This window comes from Phocoena sinus, chromosome 10 (genome assembly GCF_008692025.1).
Source record: "Phocoena sinus isolate mPhoSin1 chromosome 10, mPhoSin1.pri, whole genome shotgun sequence".
Lineage (NCBI taxonomy): Eukaryota > Metazoa > Chordata > Mammalia > Artiodactyla > Phocoenidae > Phocoena > Phocoena sinus.
This window is the reverse complement of record NC_045772.1, coordinates 91,782,743-91,805,136: the sequence shown is the minus strand read 5'-3', so window position 1 is coordinate 91,805,136 and position 22,394 is coordinate 91,782,743. Positions and strand designations below refer to the sequence as shown.

The window sequence follows — 22,394 nt, the reverse complement described above, 5'->3', positions numbered from 1 at the left end:
GGATGCCTAGTGTTTTCTTTTGAGAACTAGCATTCCCTTTTTTTTCAATCTTATGAAAAAATTGTACTTTTCTACCCCTTTGGCCTTGATTTTCAGTGACTTCTTTTTTGTACACATAAGTATGAATTTCTCCTCCCAAAGTGTGACAGGTATATTGGCCTTTTCTAAAGAAATGAAAAAAAGTTAAAATATTGAAAGTTTAAATACTTTTTCACAGAAACAAACTATTCAATTTTAAAGGGAGAGAGAGAGAGAAACATTTTATTCTTTCTATCATGAACAACATAAATCAACCAAGCTTCACATTTTGGGTAGAAATTTTTTAAGTATGAATTTTTTCAGAACCTATTTTATTCTTTTTTTAAAAAAAGGAAGAACAGGTGTATTTTGGCAGAGAAGTAAAATATAAAATATACAAAATTTGTTTTAAAATTGGCATACAAAATTTTAAAACACAGTACAATTATATAAAAATATAGCACAGACAACAGCCTGTAAAATTTCCTTCGGCCTTTCATTTGGTAGAGTTAAACAGAAAACCCTTTCTTAAAAAAAATTAGCATCAACACAGTCCATAAGTTAGGTTGTATATGTTGAAAGAACTTTTCCTTGAGCTTCCAAAATCCTCTTCTTCCATGGTTACCCACGTAAAGCATGACTAGTGAGGTATATAGGGCAAAACACTGTTAGGCGGATGTACAATAAGGAAAAAGTGCATAAACAAAGAATTCTTCCCATTTTCATAGAAGTATCCGATTAAATGTGAGTTCTTCTTCTTCATGTATCATTTTACTTTGGCAGAATTAAAATAAACCCATACAAATGTCTTTGTTCAAGTCCCAGCAGCAGTGATGTGTCTCCTTTGGTGGCATTAGCTGATGCCACAACCATACAGTCCCTAGAGGAAGTAAGGTTTTGTGTGTGTCTGCATCTGCAACTACAAACATCAAATGTAAGATCGTACATCAAGCACCATGTCATACTGTTGTCCCTTCTTCCGCCTGCCACAGTTTTTGATGAGAACCACATACAGTGTCAAAAACATGACCCAATAGCATGCATAGAGCAATGTTCCAACAATTAAAACTGTGTTTGGATTCTGAGAATGGCTTTTTAGATTCCTTACAAATGGTGAAAATCACACCACCCAGGAGGATTGTATACCAAACCGATACTGGAATGAGTCCTGTGAAATTAACAATGGCTTTTCTTCCAGATGTGCCCCACCCAGCTTTGCTTATTGTTGCAACTGCGAACATCTTGGCGGGAAGTAAACTTGACATGTATAACACTGAGTAGAGGGACATGAAGACCATGACGATATTTCCTCTAAGGCAGCTGGCAGAAGATGATTTTATGAGACCCACTAACTGGACAGTTAACCAGAAAAGGAGGATGTTCCAAATTTTACTCCCGTAGAAGAGCTGGATTACTGCGGCAATGAGAAAGAAAGGGAAGAACCCAGTGATGACTGCTTCATAGGTCATCCGCAAGTGATGTTTATGAAACCACATTGCATTGTACAGCCACTCTCGGATGCAGGACTTGCTCCAACAGGTCTGCTGGTTTAACCATCTGAGATATCCCTTAGGTGTTTCAGTAAGGCATTTGGATCGAGCTGTGTATTTTCTTGCATAGCCTAGGCTCAGCACTCGGTTTGTTAGATGCCTGTCATCTCCAAAACTACAATGGCTTCCCATAATTTTTTTTTAATATTTATTTGTTTATTATTTATTTTTGGCTCACGCCGTGTCTTTAGTTGCGGCATGTGGGATCCTTAGTTGCAGCATACATGTGGGATCTAGCTCCCCAACCAGAGACAGAACCCGGGCCCCCTGCATTGGGAGCACAGAGTCCTAACCATTGGACCACCAGGGAAGTCCCCTGCCCATAAATTTTTGATTGTACCAGTCTTCCACAAATGCATGCAGTAAGGAGTTTCTGTACATTCCCAGAGGTCCACTGATGCACTGGACACATCCAAAATAAGACTGACAGGCCCTTTCTGTGTTAAAAGCCATCCAGTATCTCACACTGCTGAGGAAGGAGATCTAGGAATCATACTTGTTTAAAATCTGGACATCTCCCCTGACACCTCCAACCATGGGATCTTCTAAAACTTTTACTATCTCCACTGATGAGGCAGGGTCAAGCATGGTGTCTGAATCACAAACCTGTACATAATCCACACTTGGTCCCAGTGCTCTGAAAGCCGTGTACATGACTTCTCTTTTTCCACCCCATTTTTGCATGATGCAAATACTCTTGTTGGACAAGACCAGCTGGGTGACATGTTGTGAGCTTTCTTTATGTGACTCATCTATCTCACCAGGACCCTTCATGTGGAAGTTGTTCTTCCAGATCTAAGTGGCTGATTTGTCCCTGCCCATGACTGCACTGAAGATGTCCATCATGTAAAGATCATCTTCTGAATTTCCTTCTATGACCATGACAACTTTAATTCCAGGGTAGGTTGGCCTTTTCACAGATTGCAAACATTTCCATAAGTAGTCTGGATCTTCTTGATATACAGCAATACAAAGAGTTTTCTCATAGTTTCTGAACTATGAAGAGGCTTTTTTTCCAGGTCTCTCTGACCTTTAAACCATTCTTCATACTTTGCCAGAGTGACCTTTCTAAAATGCAAAACTGATTTGTTTACTTAATTACCCCAAATCTTCAATGGCTTCTACTTCCTAGAATTAAAATTCTTTGACTTACCCTCTTGACATTCATGACCTGCTTTCTGCCTACCTATCTAGTTTCATCCACCACTCCATGCACTTTGTGACCTTGAAACCATTGCACACACAGCTCTCCAACCTGCCATGAGCTGGTCCAGCACCTCTGACTTTGCATATGCTGTTTCCTATGTCTGACATTTTCTCCCTTGTTAAATACCTAGCAATCTCAAAATTGCTATTTAAGACTCAGGAAGCAACACCCGCTTTGTAGGGACTGACTTGCTCTACAAGCTCCATGTACCTTGAAAGCAGGTCTTCTTCCAGTTTTATCACATTGTAATGTAATTTATATGTCTGCCCCTGCTTCTAGCCTATGAACTCGAGGCCAGAGATTGTTTCCTCAGCACTTGATATGGTGTCTGACCCACAACAGGTGCTCAATAAACATCTGTGAAAGGAAGGAAGACTTAGGAAGAGAGAGAAAAGAAAAAAGAAGAAATGAAGAAAAGAAATGGTATGTAGTGCATTTATTTCTCTGCCTAAGAAACCACTGTACAGCTGCTCAGGTTAAAGGCAAACTTATTAAGGTCATCAAAGAGGTGGGAGGAGGCCAGAATGACTCAGATTCTATCTAGGCTGTGACTCAGTGGATGGTTGTTGTATCATCACTGAGAGAGGGAGCAGATGGGAAACAGGTCTGGGAGGGAATATGAGTTTAGTTTCGGACACACTAAGTTTTTAGTGGTTAAGATACTATAAAGCTCAGATTAAATATTTATCTATGGTTATCTATTTTCCACATTCAAAACTGACTCAGTATTTTATCTTTTTTGATGCAAAGATTGGCTATGAAAATTAGCACTAAAATTAGAAACTTAATACTAGAGCATCGTGGCACCTTGGCCCAAGAGGGTGATACACTGGGACTTGGTCAAGCTATGCTAATCAGCTACTGCTGATTATGACCCTTAAAGAATGATCTTGAGCAGGAAAGTCAATTCATTCTGAACTGAGTCATGACCATATTGGTGGGCTTTCTTTAAAAACGGTAACATGGAAGTAATGGCATTGATAAACATAGGCAGGCGCAGAATACATGTCAACAGGCTCCTGGTGATGAATGAGTCTAATTGTTACTAAGTCAATTGACCACAGTTGGACAATTGTTGGCATCATCCATAGATATGTCCTTTCTTCTCCTCCCAAATATAATAAGTATGTTTTCCAAACTGATTTTGCGACACAAACGCCACAGCCTCAGCCCCTCCCCAGCTTTTCTCATGCATTCTCTCCCACCCTCACCTCCAGTGAGCTTTGTAGGAAATGAAAAAGGGTGGCTGTTTCACTGTTACTGGTACTACCTACTTTTCTGACCACAAATAATAAACTTCTGTAAATCTGTGCTTTTTTGACGCTCATGTGCCCCCATGCATGGAGAAAAAAACTTTTACCCAGTCCTCAAGAGAATTCAATGAGAAAAATTTACTGCTAACACACTGACCAATTTACTTTTTTTTTTTTTTTTTTTTGCGGTACGCGGGCCTCTCACTGCCGTGGCCTCTCCCGTTGCGGAGCACAGGCTCCGGACGCGCAGGCTCAGCGGCCATGGCTCACGGGCCCAGCCGCTCTGCGGCATGTGGGATCTTCCCGGACCGGGGCACGAACCCGTGTCCCCTGCATCGGCAGGTGGACTCTCAACCACTGCACCACCAGGGAAGCCCCACACTGACCAATTTAGCAATTGCTTTGAGAATTAAGCCAAAATCTGAGTTTCTCCTGCTACCCCTAATTGATGTCCTCCGTTCCTCAATGTTTTCTCCATGTATCAACTCTTCCTGGTTGCCCAGTCCCATGCTTTTTGCTGATTTTCTTAAATCCTCGAATAATTTAAGCCTTATGCTTTTCTATTTTTAAAAAAACATCTCCATGTTGTGAGGCAAATGGTGTGGAAAGGGTAATAGCAAAAAGGTAGACAAATATCACATAATTCTAATCTCGGTCTAGCTCGATACAAGCTTTGTGAAGGCAGGGGCCTCTTCTGCTTATGACCCCATATCCTGGGGTGCTGTAGCTGGCACAGTAATGTTTCTTTGATGAATCTCGTTTAATTGTGTGTGTTCTTGACCCAAAAGTGAAATTTATCTGAACATTCACAGAAGTTAATCTAAAATAACTCAAGTCGTATGTCTTCACGCTTGGGTAAGGAGCCTAGAGGACGTTCAGATGCCCAAGGGGCAAGGGCCACGTGTTGATATTTTCTCTAGAGTCATGAAAATGAGATTTCAACTTTTTTTTTTTTTGGCTGCGTTGGGCCTTCATTGCTGTGCGCGCGCTTTCTCTAGTTGTGGCAAGTGGGAGCTACTCTTCGCTGCGGTGCATAGGCTTCTTATTGTGGTGGCTTCTCTTGTTGCGGAGCATGGGCTCTAGAGTGCGGGCTCTGTAGTTATGGTGCATGGGCTTAGCTGCTCCGTGGCATGTGGGATCTTCCCGGACAAGGGATCAAACCTGTATCCCCTGCATTGGCAGGAGGATTCTTAACCACTGCGCCACCAGGGAAGTCCCAGATTTAAGCATTTTTAACATTAACATCCTTAGAATCAATGCACTTGATAAATATTTGTTGAATGAATGGGAATATTACTTTCTAAAAGCAGAGTATTTTTCTTCTGTAAATAAAGATGAAAGAGGTCCCATCATTTTCCTATTTCTCTCTAAAAACCCAAACACCCAAATTGAATTTCTTTTATTTACCTGTTTATTCTAATATTTTCTATGAGTTAATTGTTTTCAGTTGAAAAATAATTCCTAACCCTGTCTTAGAATTTGTAAAATAATCATAAGTGGCCTAAATCCCTCTTTCCCATATTTGGAACCTAAGTTTGCTAGCACCTCATTTATGAAAGAGGAAGTAGTTTTCAACCCTGAGCAATACAATTTTTGCCTGATGTAGTCAGTCAGTTAGAGAAAAAAAGAAACATGAGAAAGCAGAGGCAGAATATGTCAGAGAAAAATATAAAAACAATAAAATTGCAACTTAATCTATCCAGATTGGTTTTAGCTAATAGTTTACTGACTGTGATCCTTGAATTGCTTTTCTCTTTTATGCTCAATGAGCATGGTCATTCAGCATCCCTCTGTGTACCTTGGCTTTGCACCTTTCCTTCTTCGAAAGGGCTTTCAGTAAATTGATACCTGGTTTTTAGATTTGCTTTGTCTCTTCATCGGAGTCATTAAGAAAATAACTGATTCATGAATAATCAACCTCTAGGCAGCAAAACTGTAAGTAGGTATTTTAGCTCTCACTCCCTCCAGAAATCAGAGCCTGGGATTGTTGATGAAAGGAGAATTATTTGGGGAAGTGCTCCCAGAGAACAGGAGTAGGGGGCCAGGAGAGTGAAACAGGGAGGGAGGGAAAGCAGGAGGGTGCATTTTGAGATGGTCCAAAGAGGTGTGCAGAATAAGCCTCTGAAGATTCCATCCCAGGGATGGAAGAGGGAGCATTTATCCAACTGCTCCCATCCCACATAGGTCAAAGGGAGTGTTAAATGAGGTGTTAAATCCTTCACTCTCAGGTTTGCACATGCTCCAGTGCTAAACAGTTATGATTTCGGAGGAGCTCTGAGGTAGAAAGCAGGGGGCTCCTGCAGTCTGGCTGAGGTGAGGTGCTTCAGCTTATATACGAGAAACTAGAATAAAAGGCAGGTAAGAAGATGTGCGGTGGGATGAATAATGTGCCTGATACACAAGGCAGGTTGAAAGGGATTCGTTTTTTTAAAAAAAGAGCTTCAAGGAAACAAAATACTAATACATAAAAATGCTGGAGATTTGCTTGGCTCTGGAATGATCTCTTTCCTTCATCTCCTAAAAATGTACCTATTCTTCATTGCTGGCTTAAATTAACTCAGAGTTCTTGCCAAAAGTCTTATCAACAGAAAGTCAACTTTGCCCCATTCTGATTCGGCACTCAGCTCACCGCTCATCTAGATCACTCTTCAGTTATATGTATTTGTGTGTATTTGGTCCAATAAATTTCATTACAAACTTCTTAAGAATGAGGGATAGCATCTTAAATCTCATTGTATTGGCTCCTTTGGGCTTAACACAATGCTTTATTATATGGCCACGTAAATCCCCAACTTTCACACTGGCTGGAGGGTCACCATTGGAGACAGATTCACATCACATCTACAGTATATTAATTCTTAATTTCTAATTGCACATTAGAATTTTGATATCTTAGGTCTGGTTTGAGTAACTCGACACTACCTTATATTGGAATTGTAGCTGTGTGTGCAAGGCTGAAGGACAAATTTCAGAGCAAGCCTGTCTCTCTCAATCAAGAGACTTGCACAGTTTTCCCCAAGAAGATGATAACATATCTGTTGTCTATACAGACAGAGAGTTTCAAATTTTAGACTCAAGTTTCCTCATAATTTCACTACCTCTATTAGTTTCCTTTTTTTAACCACATTAAGTAAATTCCTGTTTCACAGTAGTACAAAAAACCTACATAATAACATTATTAATACATTTTCTAGCCACATCTTAAAGCCAAATTATCAAAAGATTGTGAAATATAAGTTGTAGGAGCAACTGGAATCTTCTTTATTTAAAAAAAAGGTGAAACAAATGCATTTTTTAAAAAAACTCTTAAAATGTTAAACAAAATTAATCCCTTGAGATTCATTCCATTATTGTTGCTACTACCTTTTTTGCTATTTCAATAGTAATGCTTTGAAATTTGGAATCCAACAAAACATAACAGGTGACAAAAGTAAAAATAATGTCTAAATAAGTGTGAAAACTAAAGTTTCTATTTTGTGTGTCAGAACCAAGACCCAAGATGAAGTTCATGTGATAAACAGTTAATATATCATGGAAAGTAAATCACCATGAAATAGTTACTTAAAATGTTCTACCTCAATTTCAATACTGAAGGAAGATCTTTTAAATTTTCTTCCAGAGAAAGTTTTTGATCTTTGCTATCAGATTCAGGACCAGGAAACAAAATTTAATAATAAAGATTCATAAGTACTTCTCCCAGAAATTCTTCTGGAACTTATCTCTTTGAAAAAAAAAGTTTTTTGCTAAGGTCTAATCAATAAACGTGGTGTTACGCTTGTCTCTGCCCTGTCAAAGTCTACAATAAATGTTCAGTCAAAATATGTGTAGGTTAATCTTTATGAGAGAACCTCCCTAAATTTTCTCAAAATATTCCAAACTCCATGTGTCCCAAACTAAAGTCACCCTGTTCCCAGTCCTCAAAAAAGTGCCTTTTCCTTTAGTTCTCACCTTGATAAAGGCAAGAAACATCCACCACTTTGATCTGGAAGTCATCCCTCCTGGCCATTTACCAAGTCCTCAGGCTTTTATCTATTTCCTTTTCTTCCCTATGTATCACTTTAGTTGAGGCTCTTCCCATTTCTGGAACTTATCTTGTATACATTCTTATAAGCACCCTAGTATAGAGCTTGGATTGGTTCAAGATGGTGGAGTAGAAGGGCATGCACTCACCCCTTCGTGCAAGAGCACTGGAATCACAACTAACTTCTGAACAACATCAACAGTAAGTCGTTGGAACCAACCAAAAAAGATACCCACATCCAGAGACAAAGGAGAAGCCACAGTGAGAGACTCCACTCTTGGAGGGCACACACAAAGGCCTGTATGCATTTGCACCCAGGAGAAAGGAGCAGTGACCCCATAGGAGACTGAACCAGACCTACCTGCTAATGTTGGAGGGTCTTCTGTGAGGGGGTTGGGGGGGGGACGGCTGTGGCTCACCACAGGGACAAGGACACTGGCACTGACAACAGCACTTCTTGGAAATACTCATTGGCATGAGCCCTCCCGGAGGCTGCCACACCAAACAGCCTGTAGGCCCCAGTGCTGGGTTGCCTCAGGCCAAACAACCAAGAGGGAAGGAACACAGCCACATCCATCAACAGACAAGTGGACTAAAGTTTTACTGAGCACATCCCTGCCCACAAGAGCAAGACCCCATAAGGTTAACAGCTGATCTTTCAGCAGAAACACTGCAAGCCAGAAGGGAGTGACAGGACATATTTAAAATGATGAAAGGGAAAAACCTACAATCAAGATTACTCTACCCAGCAAGGATCTCATTTAGATTCAACAGAGAAATTAAAACCTTTACAGACAAGCAAAAGCTAAGAGAATTTAGCATCACCAAACCAGCTTTACAACAAATTCTAAAGGAACTGCTCTAGGCAGGAAAACAAGACAAGGAAAAGACCTACAATAACAAACCCAAAACAATTAAGAAAATGGTAATTGGAACATACATATCGATAATTACCTTAAATATAAATGGATTAAATGCTCCAACCAAAAGACACAGACTGGCTGAATGGATACAAAAACAAGACCCATATATATGCTGTCTACAAGAGACCCACTTCAGACCTAGGGACACAGAGACTGAAAGTGGGGATGGAAAAAGATATTCCATGCAAATGGAAATCAAAAGAAAGCTGGAGTAGCAATTCCCATATCAGACAAAATAGACTTTAAAATAAAGACTATTACAAGAGACAAAAAAGGACACTATGTAATGATCAAGGGATCGATCCAAGAAGAAGATATAACAATTGTAAATACATATGCACCCAACATAGGAGCACCTCAATATATAAGGCAAATACTAAGAGCCATAAAGGGAGAAATCGACAGTAACACAGTAATAGTTGGGGACTTTAACACCCCACCTTCATCAATGGACAGATCGTCCAGACAGAAAATAAATAAGGAAACATAAGCTTTAAATAACACATTAGACCAGATGGACCTTAATTGATATTTATAGAGCATTCCAACCAAAAGCAGCAGGATACACATTCTTCTCAAGTGCATACAGAACATTCTCCAGGATTGACATGCTGGGCCACAAAGAGAGCCTTGGTAAATATAAGAAATTTGAGATCATATCAAGCATGTTTTCCAACCACAACACTATGAGATTAGAAATAAACTACAAGAAAAAAAGAAACTGTAAAAAACACAAACACATGGAGGCTAAACAATATGTTACTAAACAACCAATGGATCACTGAAGAAGTCAAGGAGGAAATCAAAAAATACCTAGAGACAAATGAAAATGAAAGCACAATGACCCAAAACCTAAGGGATGTGGCAAAAGCAGTTATAAGAGGGAAGTTTACAGCAATGCAATCTTACTTCAGGAAACAAGAAAAATCTCAAACAACATAATCTTACACCTAAAGCAACTAGAGAAGAACAAACAAAACTTAAAGTTAGTAGAAGGAAAGAAATCATAAAGACCAGAGCAGAAATAAATGAAATAGAGACGAGCAAAGATCAATGAAACTAAAAGCTGGTTCTTTGAAAAGATAAGCAAAACTGATAAACCTTTAGTAAACTCATTAAGAAAAAAAGGGAGAGGACTCAAATCAATAAAATTAGAAGTGAAAAAGGAGAAGTTACTACTGATACCACAGAAATACAAAGGATCATAAGAAACTACAACAAGCAACTGTATGCCAATGAAATGGACAACCTGGAAGAAATGGACAAATTCTTAGATGGTACTGGCACAAAAATAGACATATAGACCAAGACTGAACCAGGAAGAAGTAGAAAATATGAACAGGCCAATCACAAGCACTGAAATTGAAACTGTGATTAAAAACTCCCAAGAAACAAGTCGAGATCCTGATGGCTTCACAGGCGATTTCTATCAAACATTTAGAGAAGAGCTAACACCTATCCTTCTGAAACTGTTCTGAAAAATGGCAGAGAAAGGAAAATTCCCAAACTCATTCTATGATGCCACCATCACCCTGATACCAAAATCAGACAAAGATATCATAAAAAAAGAAAATTACAGGCCAATATCACTGATGAACATAGATGCAAATATCCTCAACAAAATACTAGCAATTCGAATGCACAATTCATTAAAAGGATCACACACCGCAATCAAGTGGGATTTATTCCAGGGAATGCAAGAATTTTTCAGTATCTGCAAATCAATCAGTGTGATATACCACATTAACAAATTGAAGAAAAACCATATGATCATCTCAATAGATGCAGAAAAAGCTTTTGATAAAAATTCAATATCCATTTACAATAAAAACTCTCTGGAAAGTGGGCATAGAGGGAACCTACCTCAACATAATAAGGCCATATATGACAAACCCATAGCTAACATCATACTCAACAGTGTAAAGCTGAAAGCATTTCCTCTAAGATGGGGAACAAGACAAGGATGTCCACTCTCACCACTTTTATTCAACATAATTTTGGAAGTCCTAGCCACAGCAATCAGAGAAGAAAAAGAAATAAAAGGAATCCAAATTGGAAAAGACGTTAAACTGTCACTGTTTGCAGATGACATGACACTAGGCATAGAAAATCCTAAAGACACTACCAGAAAACTACTAGAGTTCATCAATGAATTTGGTAAAGCTGTAGGTTACAAAATTAATACACAGGAATCTGATGCATTTCTATACACTAACAATGAAAGATCAGAAAGACAAATTCAAGAAACAATCCTGGGCTTCCCTGGTGGTGCAGTGGTTGAGAGTCCGCCTGCCAATGCAGGGGACACGGGTTCGTGCCCCGGTCCGGGAAGATCCCACATGCTGCAGAGTGGCTAGGCCCGTGAGCCATGGCCGCTGAGCCTGCACGTCCGGAGCCTGTGCTCTGCAACGGAAGAGGCCACAACAGTGAGAAGCCCACGTACCACCAAAAAAAAAAAGAAACAATCCCATTTACCATCACATCAAAAAGAATAAAATACCTAGGAATAAACCTGCCTAAGGAGGCTAAAGACCTGTACTCTGAAAACTATAAGACACTGATAAAAGAAATTGAAGACAACCCCAACAGATGGAAAGATATACCGTGTTCTTGGATTGGAAGAATCAATATTGTCCAGATGACTATACTACCCAAGACAATCTACAGATTTATTGCAATCCCTATCAAATTACCAATGGCATTTTTCACAGAACTAGAACAAAATATCTTAAAATTTGTATGGAGACTCAGAAGACCCCGAATAGCCAAAACAATCTTGAGAAAGAAAAACGGAGCTGGAGGAATCAGGCTCCCTCATTTCAGACTACACTACAAAGTTATAGTCATCAAAACAATATGGTACTGGCACAAAAACAGACATATAGACCAATGGAGCAGGATAGAAAGCCCAGAAATAAACCTATGCATCTATGGTCAATTAATCTATGACAAAGGAGGCAAGACTATACAGTGGTGGAAAGACAGTCTCTTCAACAAATGGTGCTGGGAAAACTGGACAGCTACATGTAAAAAAATAAAATCAGATCATTCTTTAACACCATACAAAAAAATAAGCTCAAAATGGATTAAAGACCTAAATGTGAGACCAAACACTATAAAACTCCTAGAGGAAAACATAGGCAGAATACTCTCTGACATATCTTTTTCGATCCATCTCCCAGAGTAATGGGAATAAAAACAAGAATAAACAAATGAGACCTAATTAAACTCAAAAGCTTTTGCACAGCAAAGAAAACCATAAACACAATGAAAAGACAACCCACAGAATGGGAGAAAATATTTGCAAATGATGTGACCAACAAGGGATTAGTCTCCAAAATATACAAACAGCTCATGTGGCTTAATATCATCAAAACAAACAACCCAATCAAAAAATGGGCAGAAGACCTAAATAGACATTTCTCCAAAGAAGACATACAGATGGCCAAGAGGCACATGAAAAGATGTTCAACATCGCGAAGTTTTAGAGAAATGCAAATCAAAACTACAGTGAGATATCACCTCACACCAGTCAAAATGGCTATTTTCAAAAAGTCCACAAACAATAAATGCTGGAGAGGGTGTGGAGAGAAGGGAACCCTCCTGCACTGTTGGTGGGAATGTAAATTGGTAGAGCCGCTATGGAGGTTTCTTAAAAAACTAAAAATAGAGCTACCATATGACCCTGCAATCCCACTCCTGGGCATATATCCAGAGAAAAACATGGTTCGAAAGTATACACACACCCCAATGTTCATTGCAGCACTGTTTACAATAGCCAAGACATGGAAGCAACCTAAATGTCCATCAACAGAGGAATGGATAAAGAAGATGTGGTACATATATACAATGGAATATTACTCAGCCATTAAAAAGAATAAAATAATGCCATTTGCAGCAACATGGACGGACCTAGAGATTGTCTTACTGAGTGAACTAAGTCACAGAGAGAAAGAGAAACATTGTATGATATCGCTTATATGCGGAATGTAAAAAGAAATGATACAAATGAACTTATTTACAGAACAGAATCAGTCTTAGAGAATGAAGTTATGGTTACCAGGGGCTAAGGGTGGAGGGAAGGGATAGTGAGGGTGTTTGGGATTGACATATACACACAGCTATATTTAAAACCAGTAACCAGCCAGGATCTACCGTATAGCACAGGGAACTCTGCTCAGTGTTATGTGGCAACCTGGATGGGGGGGTAGTTAGGGGGAGAGTGGATACGTGTATGTCTGAGTCACTTTGCTGTGCACCTGAAACTATCACAACATTGTTAATCAGCTATACTCCAATATAAAATAAAAAGTTCAAAAAAAAAGATACCACATTAAAAAAAACTAGTATAGAAAGAGCACAAGAAAATGTTTGAGTTCACACAGAGCACTGTCTTCTTTTGGGTCTAAAACACTAAGACAATGGGAATGAGCTGTAGGAAGACTTAGTGAGTCTCAGAAAGACAGAAAAGCGTTGAGAAATTCTAAAGCAGCCACGGTTAATAAAAATTGCACTGTGGCAAAAATAATCAAGATGATTTCAGACAGTTATAACCCAGGAAAGTGTTTTCTGAAACAGCTGCTTAATGTGCTGGTACGGACCCCAATGTTAGGCCATGATTAAGAAAAAATTCTGTTTTTATAACAATCTTTTTGCAATCCTTTTGCCTTATCAAGAGATCCACGATGCCTTTTCAGAGAAAAGCAATTCCAATAGCTCGTCAATTTTATAGCCCCTACTATGTGCCAGGCACTGTTCCTCACAACAAACTTATGATATAGATATTATTATAATACCCGTTTTACAGATGAGGAAATTGAGGCATGGAGAGGTTAGATAACTGACTGAAGGTCATGTGGTTAGTAAGTATTGAAGCCAGGATTCAAACATAGGCAGTCTGGCTCTACAGCTTCTGTTTTGGAATTCCATCATATCTCTCTAATACTTGACTTCCAAGAATGAAGACCTGCCATAGAAAGAGTGAACATATGGAGCAACTTCCTCAGGGAATCTGGAAATAAGAAAGTTCTCAGAGACAAAGGATCAATTGAGATTGGCCTCAGCCACAGGTCTGCTACATCAGTTAAGGAGACTGAACAACTCCCAGGACTGTAAACTCCTCGACAGCCACATAAAGGGATTAGCCTCTTTAGAGAGGCAATCTGTTAGTCTCACGTGGCACTGGTGAGTCATGGGAGAGTGGAAAAGGAGTTGGTGACCAGGTTTTTGGGCAAGCAGTGTCTGGTAAGCAGGACCCATGGGCTGACTGAAGTGTCCAGTCCTAGTGAGATGCAGATGAATCAGGTCCCCAGCCTAAGAATCCCTGATATTTTATCCTGTGTAGTTTGATTGCAGTGAGGATGTGCCTGGAGCAGGCTACACAAATAACCAGTCTGATAAAAATGAACAACAATCAGTATTTTGATGAATAGATGTGTGTTTATCAGGACAAATCAGCTTCCTTGTATCTGATCAGCTCTGGAGAACTGGAAAGAATGAATTTCTGGAGTCTAGCCCTGCAAGTCCCAGGGCCAGATCTGGAACCAGTTTTACAAGGCACATGCCACCTTACGAGTCTCTTGGCAACCAACCCACCTCTTTCCCTGGTGACAACCTGACTGCACTATACATACGACTTAGAAAAACTGGTAATTCCCTGGTGGTCCAATGGTTAGAACTCCGAGCTTTCACTGCCAAGGGCTCGAGTTCAATCCCTGGTAGGAGCTGCAAGCTATGTAGCAAAAAAAAAAAAAAGAAAAGAAAAGAAAAGAAAAATTATACAAGACATCCTAAAAACACACGTGGGGCTTGAAAGTCTGGAAAGATAAAGGCAATGCGATTATATGTCTGAAGTCTTTAATAGTTTGAAATATATGGCTAGGATGAATTGGTAGTTGTTTGCCGATTTCTAGAATAATGAAACTACAACGTAACTTTCAAAAATTAAGGAAGTTGGTTTTGGATAAAGAGGTGTATGTTAGCAGATATAAAATTCATTCCAGGGGGTTGAAAATACAATCCCTTTAGTGTTTATTGGGCACTCGTTAAATGCTGAGTACTGAGCTGGGCATTTAAGAGAGAACATGGAAGGCAAGGGGTAGCAAAGGCCCCATTTTCTGCCCAAAAGTTGTTGGCAGTCCAGCAGTTGAGGGTAAGACAAAGACCCCAAAAGCTGCACTAGAAAACAGGTTAATATGGGTGGAACAAAGGAAACAGAGATCGCATCTTTTGAGACAGTCGGGGTGGGCATCACCAGTCATTCCTCAATGCCATGATAAGACGTCTTTCTGGATTGCTGGGCACAGTGCCATCAGGATCAGTTGCAGCAGAAGTGCCCTCACTCTTTGCCTTGACTCCCTCCACCTGGCATGGCTTCAGCTTCTTATTTGGGGAACTCAGTTTAAGAAGCTGTTTCTTGTCTGCTGATATTTTCTTGAATAAACGGTGCCCCATCTTCAGAAAAACAAGGTCTCCACCTCACTCCTCAGGCTGCCCCTCACAGCTACAGAAACATTTAAAACAATCCCAATAATCCAAAAGAAGAACAGAAAAGGGAGAGAAGATTCCGCCAGCACTCCAGACACACAAGACATTTCCAGGGCGCTCCCTAGCCTGTCCCAGGTGTGTCCTAATGAGTAGTCTCAATGGGCTAAGGGGTGGCATGGGGACTCCACCACTTCCAGAATGTGCAGGAGCCTGGGATTGGTCACTTCTGAGCTCAGAAGCCCAGGCAGCTTCAAAGACTGGAAATATTTAAGAATGATAAGTGGGCAAGTTGCGAAAGCAAAGGCCTTGAAATCTGGACTGCACACACTTGCTGAAGGAAGGTGGAGGAACAAGAACCAGTAGGTGCTTTTAGGAAGGGGTTGCTCTCCCAAACCCCACCCTAGTCTTTCAGAAGGTCAGCACAGAAAAGGGATTAGGAGATAAAATGAAATGAATCCTCTCTTAATATTACTTTCCAAGTCTTTCAGGTTTTTTTTTTAACTTAATGTTGGTTTTACTCATTGGGAATGAAAGTGACAAAGCCCAAACTTTTTTTTTTTTTTAGGCAAAGGGTCAGTGTCAATACCCGTAGGAATAAAACAGTTTTAAAACCTGTTTTACTAAGAGGGGAGTAGTCAAGTAAATGGTCTTTTGCCTTTCAGCTCTGCCTTCATTGGCTGTGTATCTTTATGCAAATTACTGAAATCTCTCAGTCTCAAACTTTCTCATCTGTATCATGGGGATAATAAGCCTACTTAGGATTGTAGTGAGCATTATATGAAAGAACACACATCCTTCCGCACGCTGCCTGGCACATATCAAACTTGACAATACCAGGCTGCACTTCTCATCATTTTAAACCAAAGTCATTGTCAATTAAGGCAAAAAAAAAAAAAAAAAAGTGGCATTCTGGGATCATACCTCTCTATGGTGCGAATAAATATATTCAGACGTCCTTTGGCTGACGCTTTTAGGACCAGCCAAGGCTCAGCAAAGCCAAGAGTCGTGCAGGAGCGAACCGATTTGTCTGCCAGGAATTCTGGCCAGCGCTTCTTAAATTCGCAGAAGCACACACCCTATGCCCTCGTCTGGGGCCATCCCCGAGCTCCAGCAGGGCTGGAGCAACCGCGGCAGAAGCGCGTTCCTTGGCGTCCACCCAGAAGCCAGACGGACACACCCGCGGGAAGTAAACTTGACCCGACTCTGGAACTCACCGAGCGGCGCGGGCTCAGCGTGGAGCGCGCGGGCGTCCAGGGACCCTCCCGGCGCCCCCCGCCCGGGCTGCCCGCGGGGCGCGCTGCTCACCTGCCAGGCCCGACGGCACCACGGCGGCCAGAAGCAGCAGCAGCAGCAGCAGGGCCGGCGGCGAGAGCAGCCCGAGGCTCCCGTCCGGGCTGCGGCGGGACATCGCTCGGCGGCCGCGATCTCCGCTCGGCTGGACCAGGCGGCTGTTTGCAGAGCGGTTCTGCTGCCGGTGGTGGGGCGGAGCGATGCAGAGGTTGGAGCGTCCTTAACTTTCCTCTCTCGTGAGCCCGGCCTGTTTGGGGCTTTTAGAGGCGAGGAAGGCTCACGTGGCCTTGAGGACAACCTTCGCCCTGCTGGGCCCCAGTCGGGGAAGGGCGGGACCTTTCTGACCCTCTAGCGCCCTGTGGGCAGGGCTGAGACAGTTCACCTGCTAAACTTCTGGGGCCTGCCGAGGCTACGTGCTGCTTTCCCCTCACTCGTCGGGCGGTTTGGCGGTCCTGGGCTGGAACAAATCAGTTCATGTCCACACGGCTAGCCTCTAGGGCCGACCACTCGTCTGCAGCAGCTGGGAGGAGACCCCCTGGCCGTGGAGAAATGCATACCCCTGCCTACACGCAGCCCCGATTCTTCGCCATTCTGGAGAGGTCTTCACTGGTCCTTCTAACTCCAGGTTAGTGCCCTTCCATCTCAGGCTGTTTAACCTAAATCCGTTGACTGTTGCTCAAGACTTTGGATCGTTTGCTTTTCTCTTCATTGGCTGGATCCACCACTGGCGAGTGATTCAGACGGGTCTGAAACCAGATATATCTCCAAACCCCCTGTGAAGTCCCCATTTCTGTGCAGGATCAGTTGAAAGAGACATTGTGAAGTCGGCAGAGGGTGCCCTGGGTGACATTGAGAAGTAGGCAAAAGGCATTTTATTTATTCAGTAAGCATCTGTTGAGCCCCCTTTTGTGTCAGGTACCAGTGATATAAAGACCATTAAAAGCATGTCTATGACAGGCAAGTAGGGATAAAACTGTATAAATAAACAGGTACTGGAAGCTGACGTTATCGCCGCAATAGAGCTCTGCTTAAGGGTCTGTGAGGGAACCCAGCTGGGGGCCTAGACACCCCCTTCTTCTCCATCTTTCTTCCAAGCTTAACTGAAGTGTTAATGGGAAGGGAGGAAAAGAGGCACATTTCCTAGAAGGGGAAACACATTTGTAATCGCTAGAAAAGATACAGAACAATTACATCAACTCTCTGTGCAAAATGTTAAACGCGAGTCCTAAGTCATAATTTTGTTTGGTGACAACACCTATCACAGTACTTGGATGATAATATCATGTAATGAATAGACATGAATGAAGGAATTGAGGACACTGTAAAAATTGCAATGTCCATTTTTCTTCAAGTTAGAAAATAACAGTGAAGGAAAATGATGCACATTTTGATTGTGCCATGTCGAGAAGAGAGCTACAATGGGACATTCAAGGAAGTCAGAAAGTAAGTCAGAAAGAGGAAAACAAATATCGTATATTAACGCATACATGTGGAATCTAGAAAAACGCAAGGCAGAAATAGAGACACAGTTGTAGAGAACAAACATATGGACACCAAGGGAGGGAAAGCGGAGTGGTGGTGGTGGGATGAACTGGGAGATTGGGATTGACATACACACACTAATATGTATAAAATAGATAATTAAAAAAATTTAAAAAGGAAGTTGTGCCACCCCAAATATTTCAGTCATGCTACCCTCCACCACCCTCCTTCACCTTATAACCCTTCCAATCCAAGAAGCAAGTGGTTGGATGCGATCATGTGTAAGATGCCTGATGCGAACTACGAGAGACACTCATTCATCTATTATTTAGTCATCAAATACTTGCCGAATTCCACATTCCAGGCACAGAACAGTAAACAGGACAAAGTCCCTGCCCTCACAGAGCTTGCGTTCTAGTGCGGGAAGCAAGTTATACATGTAAACAAATTAAGTGGATCAGGGTTTATCAGCCTCAGTGCCGTGACATTTTGGACCACGCAATTCTTTGTTGTGAGTGTGGTCCTACACATCCTCTGGTCTTTATGCACTGGAACCTCCCTCTAAGTTGTGACTGTCAGAAACGTCTTCAGTCATTGCCACACGTTCCCCTAGGGAGCAAAGTTGCCCTCAGTTGAGAATCACTGAATTCGAGGATGATAAATCTTGCCTTCTTTAAATTGTCAGTTTACATATCCAGGAGGGAGATGAGCAGCTAAACTCAGCAAAGCTGAGGGGAGGGGGACCAAAGAAGACGTTGACTGTGCAATGTTTTTATCACTTCTGTAGCAGATAGACACGTGCGGTTTGGGCTACTTACCACTCATTACCCAGTTCCTATTACCAATTTTTCATGAATCTGGACCCTATTGGTTTTGGAGTTTCAGTGAACAAGGGAGGAGATATGTTTCCACCAAGAGATACAATAACTGTTTCACTGAATTGGAATTTTAAATTTCTGCCTGGCCTTTATTGGGCTGCTGTGAAAGAAACAGGCAAGAATAGGATTGTAGTGTTGGTCAGAGTGAGTGAGCCTGACAATTGAATGAATATAGCATTGCTACTCAGCAGGAGGGGGCAGTAGAAGGAGCTCAGGAGAGTCCCTTGTATCACCATGTCCTCCTGAAAAGGTTAACTAGAGTGCTGTCACCTCTCCTAGGCCGCCCCTCCAGTGACTCAGGCCCCTCACTCCGATGGGCAAAGAACGCCAACCAGCTGGGATGCTGGCCCAAAGCAAAGGGAACAGGAAAAGAGAAGTCATGAATAACTACAGCTGGGGGACCAGTTGTAGAAACAGAGACAGTGGCCTCTGTCTATGTTTCTTCCCTTGCTGTAACATATATGTGGTGGATTCAAAATTTTACAGTTCCAGAATAAAATGTACATCATGTAAATTTGGTTTTTTTCCAAAAGGTATGATTAGCTTAGCATTCAAACACTTATCCATTGACGGTAGAAATTTGACAATACCAAACTTAAGGTTACTCAGTCTCATTTGGGCTAAATTCTAAGCAAACTTCACCTCCTCCTTATTCTTTCCCCCTTTCCTGAGGCTGATCGTCATTTCAGGGGCTTATGTGTTGACTGGGCATTGAATAGGAGGCATCTATTCTGTGAGCCATCTTCTTGGCTTGGTGGCCTCCAGTGAGATGAAGTTCATCTCTTCCGTCCTCCTTGTGGTACAACAGTGGCAGGAATCCACTGTTGACATCTGAGGCTCTTGGCCTCAGGTCTGGATCCCTATGTGCTCTGTGTATTAGTTAGGTAATGACAAACTCCCCAAGTTCAATGGATTAATGCAACCAAAATGTATTTCTGACTCATATTCCAGACCAGTGTGGGAGTTGCTTAGTTGCTGGCTTTCTTTCATGTAGAAATGTAAGAATCCAGTGTCCTTTCACCTGTGGTTCCACCATTCTCTAAGGCAGATGTTCTAATCTTTCCTCGCTCATATAGTGCCCCGAGCTTCTCAATAATACATTCTTGGGGCTGCAGGCCCAAAGAAATATCTAACAGTTTCTTTCATTAATTAGTTAGGGCCAAACAATTTAGAAGTAGTAATTTACTCGGTGTCCCAGATGGTACTATGTTTTCCTCAAAGATTTATAATATCTCAGGTGCCCCCTTTAGTTCACTGTGGTATGTCCTACTGATAATATTATTTCCTGTGAATATTTAGTATATCCTAGGTACCCCTTGTGAATTCATTGTGATTGTCAAACTGTATGCAGGAACAATCACTTGGGGTCTTGGAATGTTTTCTTCCAGCCAGAGAAGGGGAAAGAATATGGGAAAGTTCTCCTGCTTCATTCCACTGGCGATAACTAGACATACTGCCACACCTAGATGCTGAAGAGGCTGGGAAATGCAGCCTCCAGCTGGGATGTCACCTCTCAGTACAGAAATAAAACACACATTTTTTGGGAAGTCAGCCAGCTGTTTTTGGTACTCTTGGCAACCTCTCCAACCAGACTTGGATTCTGCTGGGTCCTCTGGCTCACTATCAGACCCCTCTGAGCCCTGTGGGGGAGTGTGTGAAGTAGGGAGTCAAAGATACTCCGACTTGGTGTGTGTCAGCCAGTCTCCCCAGATGCCACCTTCGGTCATTGCTTGTCTACAACTCAGATGTCATGTAGGAGACGTAACTCCTTGCAAGTTCATGAGCTACATTCTGGAAAGTTTAAACATAACCTCCTCTGCTCTGGTAACTCTAGACCTAACTGGAGTTCCTATTACCAAATGTTCCCACATCCTACCCCACCCATCAAATAGGCAACTCAACCCCTAGATGGTGCTGGTCCTTGCTGTGTATTTCTCTTAACCACTCTTCAAACTTTTTAGTTGCTTGGATAAGAGTTATTATACATCCTTATAAATTATTACCTTACAAACATTTATTATCTACTAAATACCTTATTATATGTCCTAATTCCAATTTATTGTTCTTAAATATACTTTATGGCCTTTTATTTCAACTGTGCCTTTTAAGTATCCAAGCCAAGCTTTTGAATATTTCAAAACATTTTTCTTTCTCAGGTGCACAAACCTTACATTTTAATGGCTTTGAAGATTTTGGTTTGTGTCTACGCAAGACCACGAATTTTACTCTTTGGTCTTTTTGTTTTCTTCTTCCTTGAGCAATAAACCTCAGCCTCCTAGAATTAACCTAGTAGTGCAAAATTTACTAAGTTAAACATGAATTTCTCAGAAGAAAAGTGTGTAGGGTAATATTTTAGACTACTATTCAACTTCCCTTCTGTGTATTTACTTCTGTAGTTAGTTTTCCCTTTCTTCTTTGCTCTTTTCCTCCATTTTTGTATGTGTAGGTTGTTTTGGTAGTTAAACTGATCATTTGGTACTTGGGGATCAGAATATTGAGTTCAAATTGCTGCAGAACCAAAGAAAAAATGGACATTCCTCAGAAATCCTGGGCTCAAGCCTGATGCCTGTGGAGCTTGTTTTGGTGACTTCTTTTTTTTAATTAATTGATTTATTTTTGGCTGCGTTGGATCTTCTTTGCTGCACGCAGGCTTTCTCTAGTTGCGGCAAGCGGGGTCTGCTGTTTGTTGCCGTGCGCGGGCTTCTCATTGCGGTGGCTTCTCTTTGTTTCGGAGTACAGGCTCTAGGCGCATGGGCTTCAGTAGTTGTAGCACGTGGGCTCAGTAGTTGTGGCTCGCGGGCTCTAGAGTGCAAGTTCAGTAGTTGTGGTGCATGGGTTTAGCTGCTCCACGGCATGTGGGATCTTTCCGGACCAGGGATCAGACCCATGTCCCCTGCATTGGCAGGCGGATTCTTTTTTTTTTTTTTTTTTTTTTTTTTGCGGTACGCGGGCCTCTCACTGTTGTGGCCTCTCCCGTTGCGGAGCACAGGCTCCGGACGCGCAGGCTCAGCGGCCATGGCTCACGGGCCCAGCCGCTCCGCGGCATGTGGGATCTTCCCGGACCGGGGCATGAACCCACGTCCCCTGCATCGGCAGGCGGACTCTCAACCGCTGCGCCACCAGGGAAGCCCTGGCAGGCGGATTCTTAACAACCGCGCCACCAGGGAAGTCCCTTGATGACTTATAATGCAATTCTGTACTGTCTGCCTATCCTCTCTTCGACTCATTTGCTCGTGCTTTAAAAAAGCTGCAATCCATTATAATTTCCAGACTGCAGGTGTCTTGT

General features: G+C 41.8%; 1 protein-coding gene and 1 pseudogene across 2 annotated transcripts in view; both read right to left on the bottom strand.

Annotated features, from left to right (window-relative positions):
* Positions 1-17,367, bottom strand: part of PLBD1 (phospholipase B domain containing 1) — a 78,675-nt gene extending 61,308 nt beyond the window's left edge. Inside the window, exon 1 of one of the 2 annotated variants that reach the window (XM_032644190.1) lies at positions 16,764-17,367. In XM_032644190.1, the coding sequence (XP_032500081.1) occupies positions 16,764-16,866 (103 nt within the window). In that variant the 5' untranslated portion in view covers positions 16,867-17,367. Of the gene's footprint in view, positions 1-16,672 lie in introns of both variants that reach the window. The other variant, XM_032644191.1, reaches the window with a different exon arrangement.
* LOC116760441 lies at positions 947-2,736 on the bottom strand (annotated as a pseudogene).
* Positions 17,368-22,394: the final 5,027 nt, after the last annotated feature.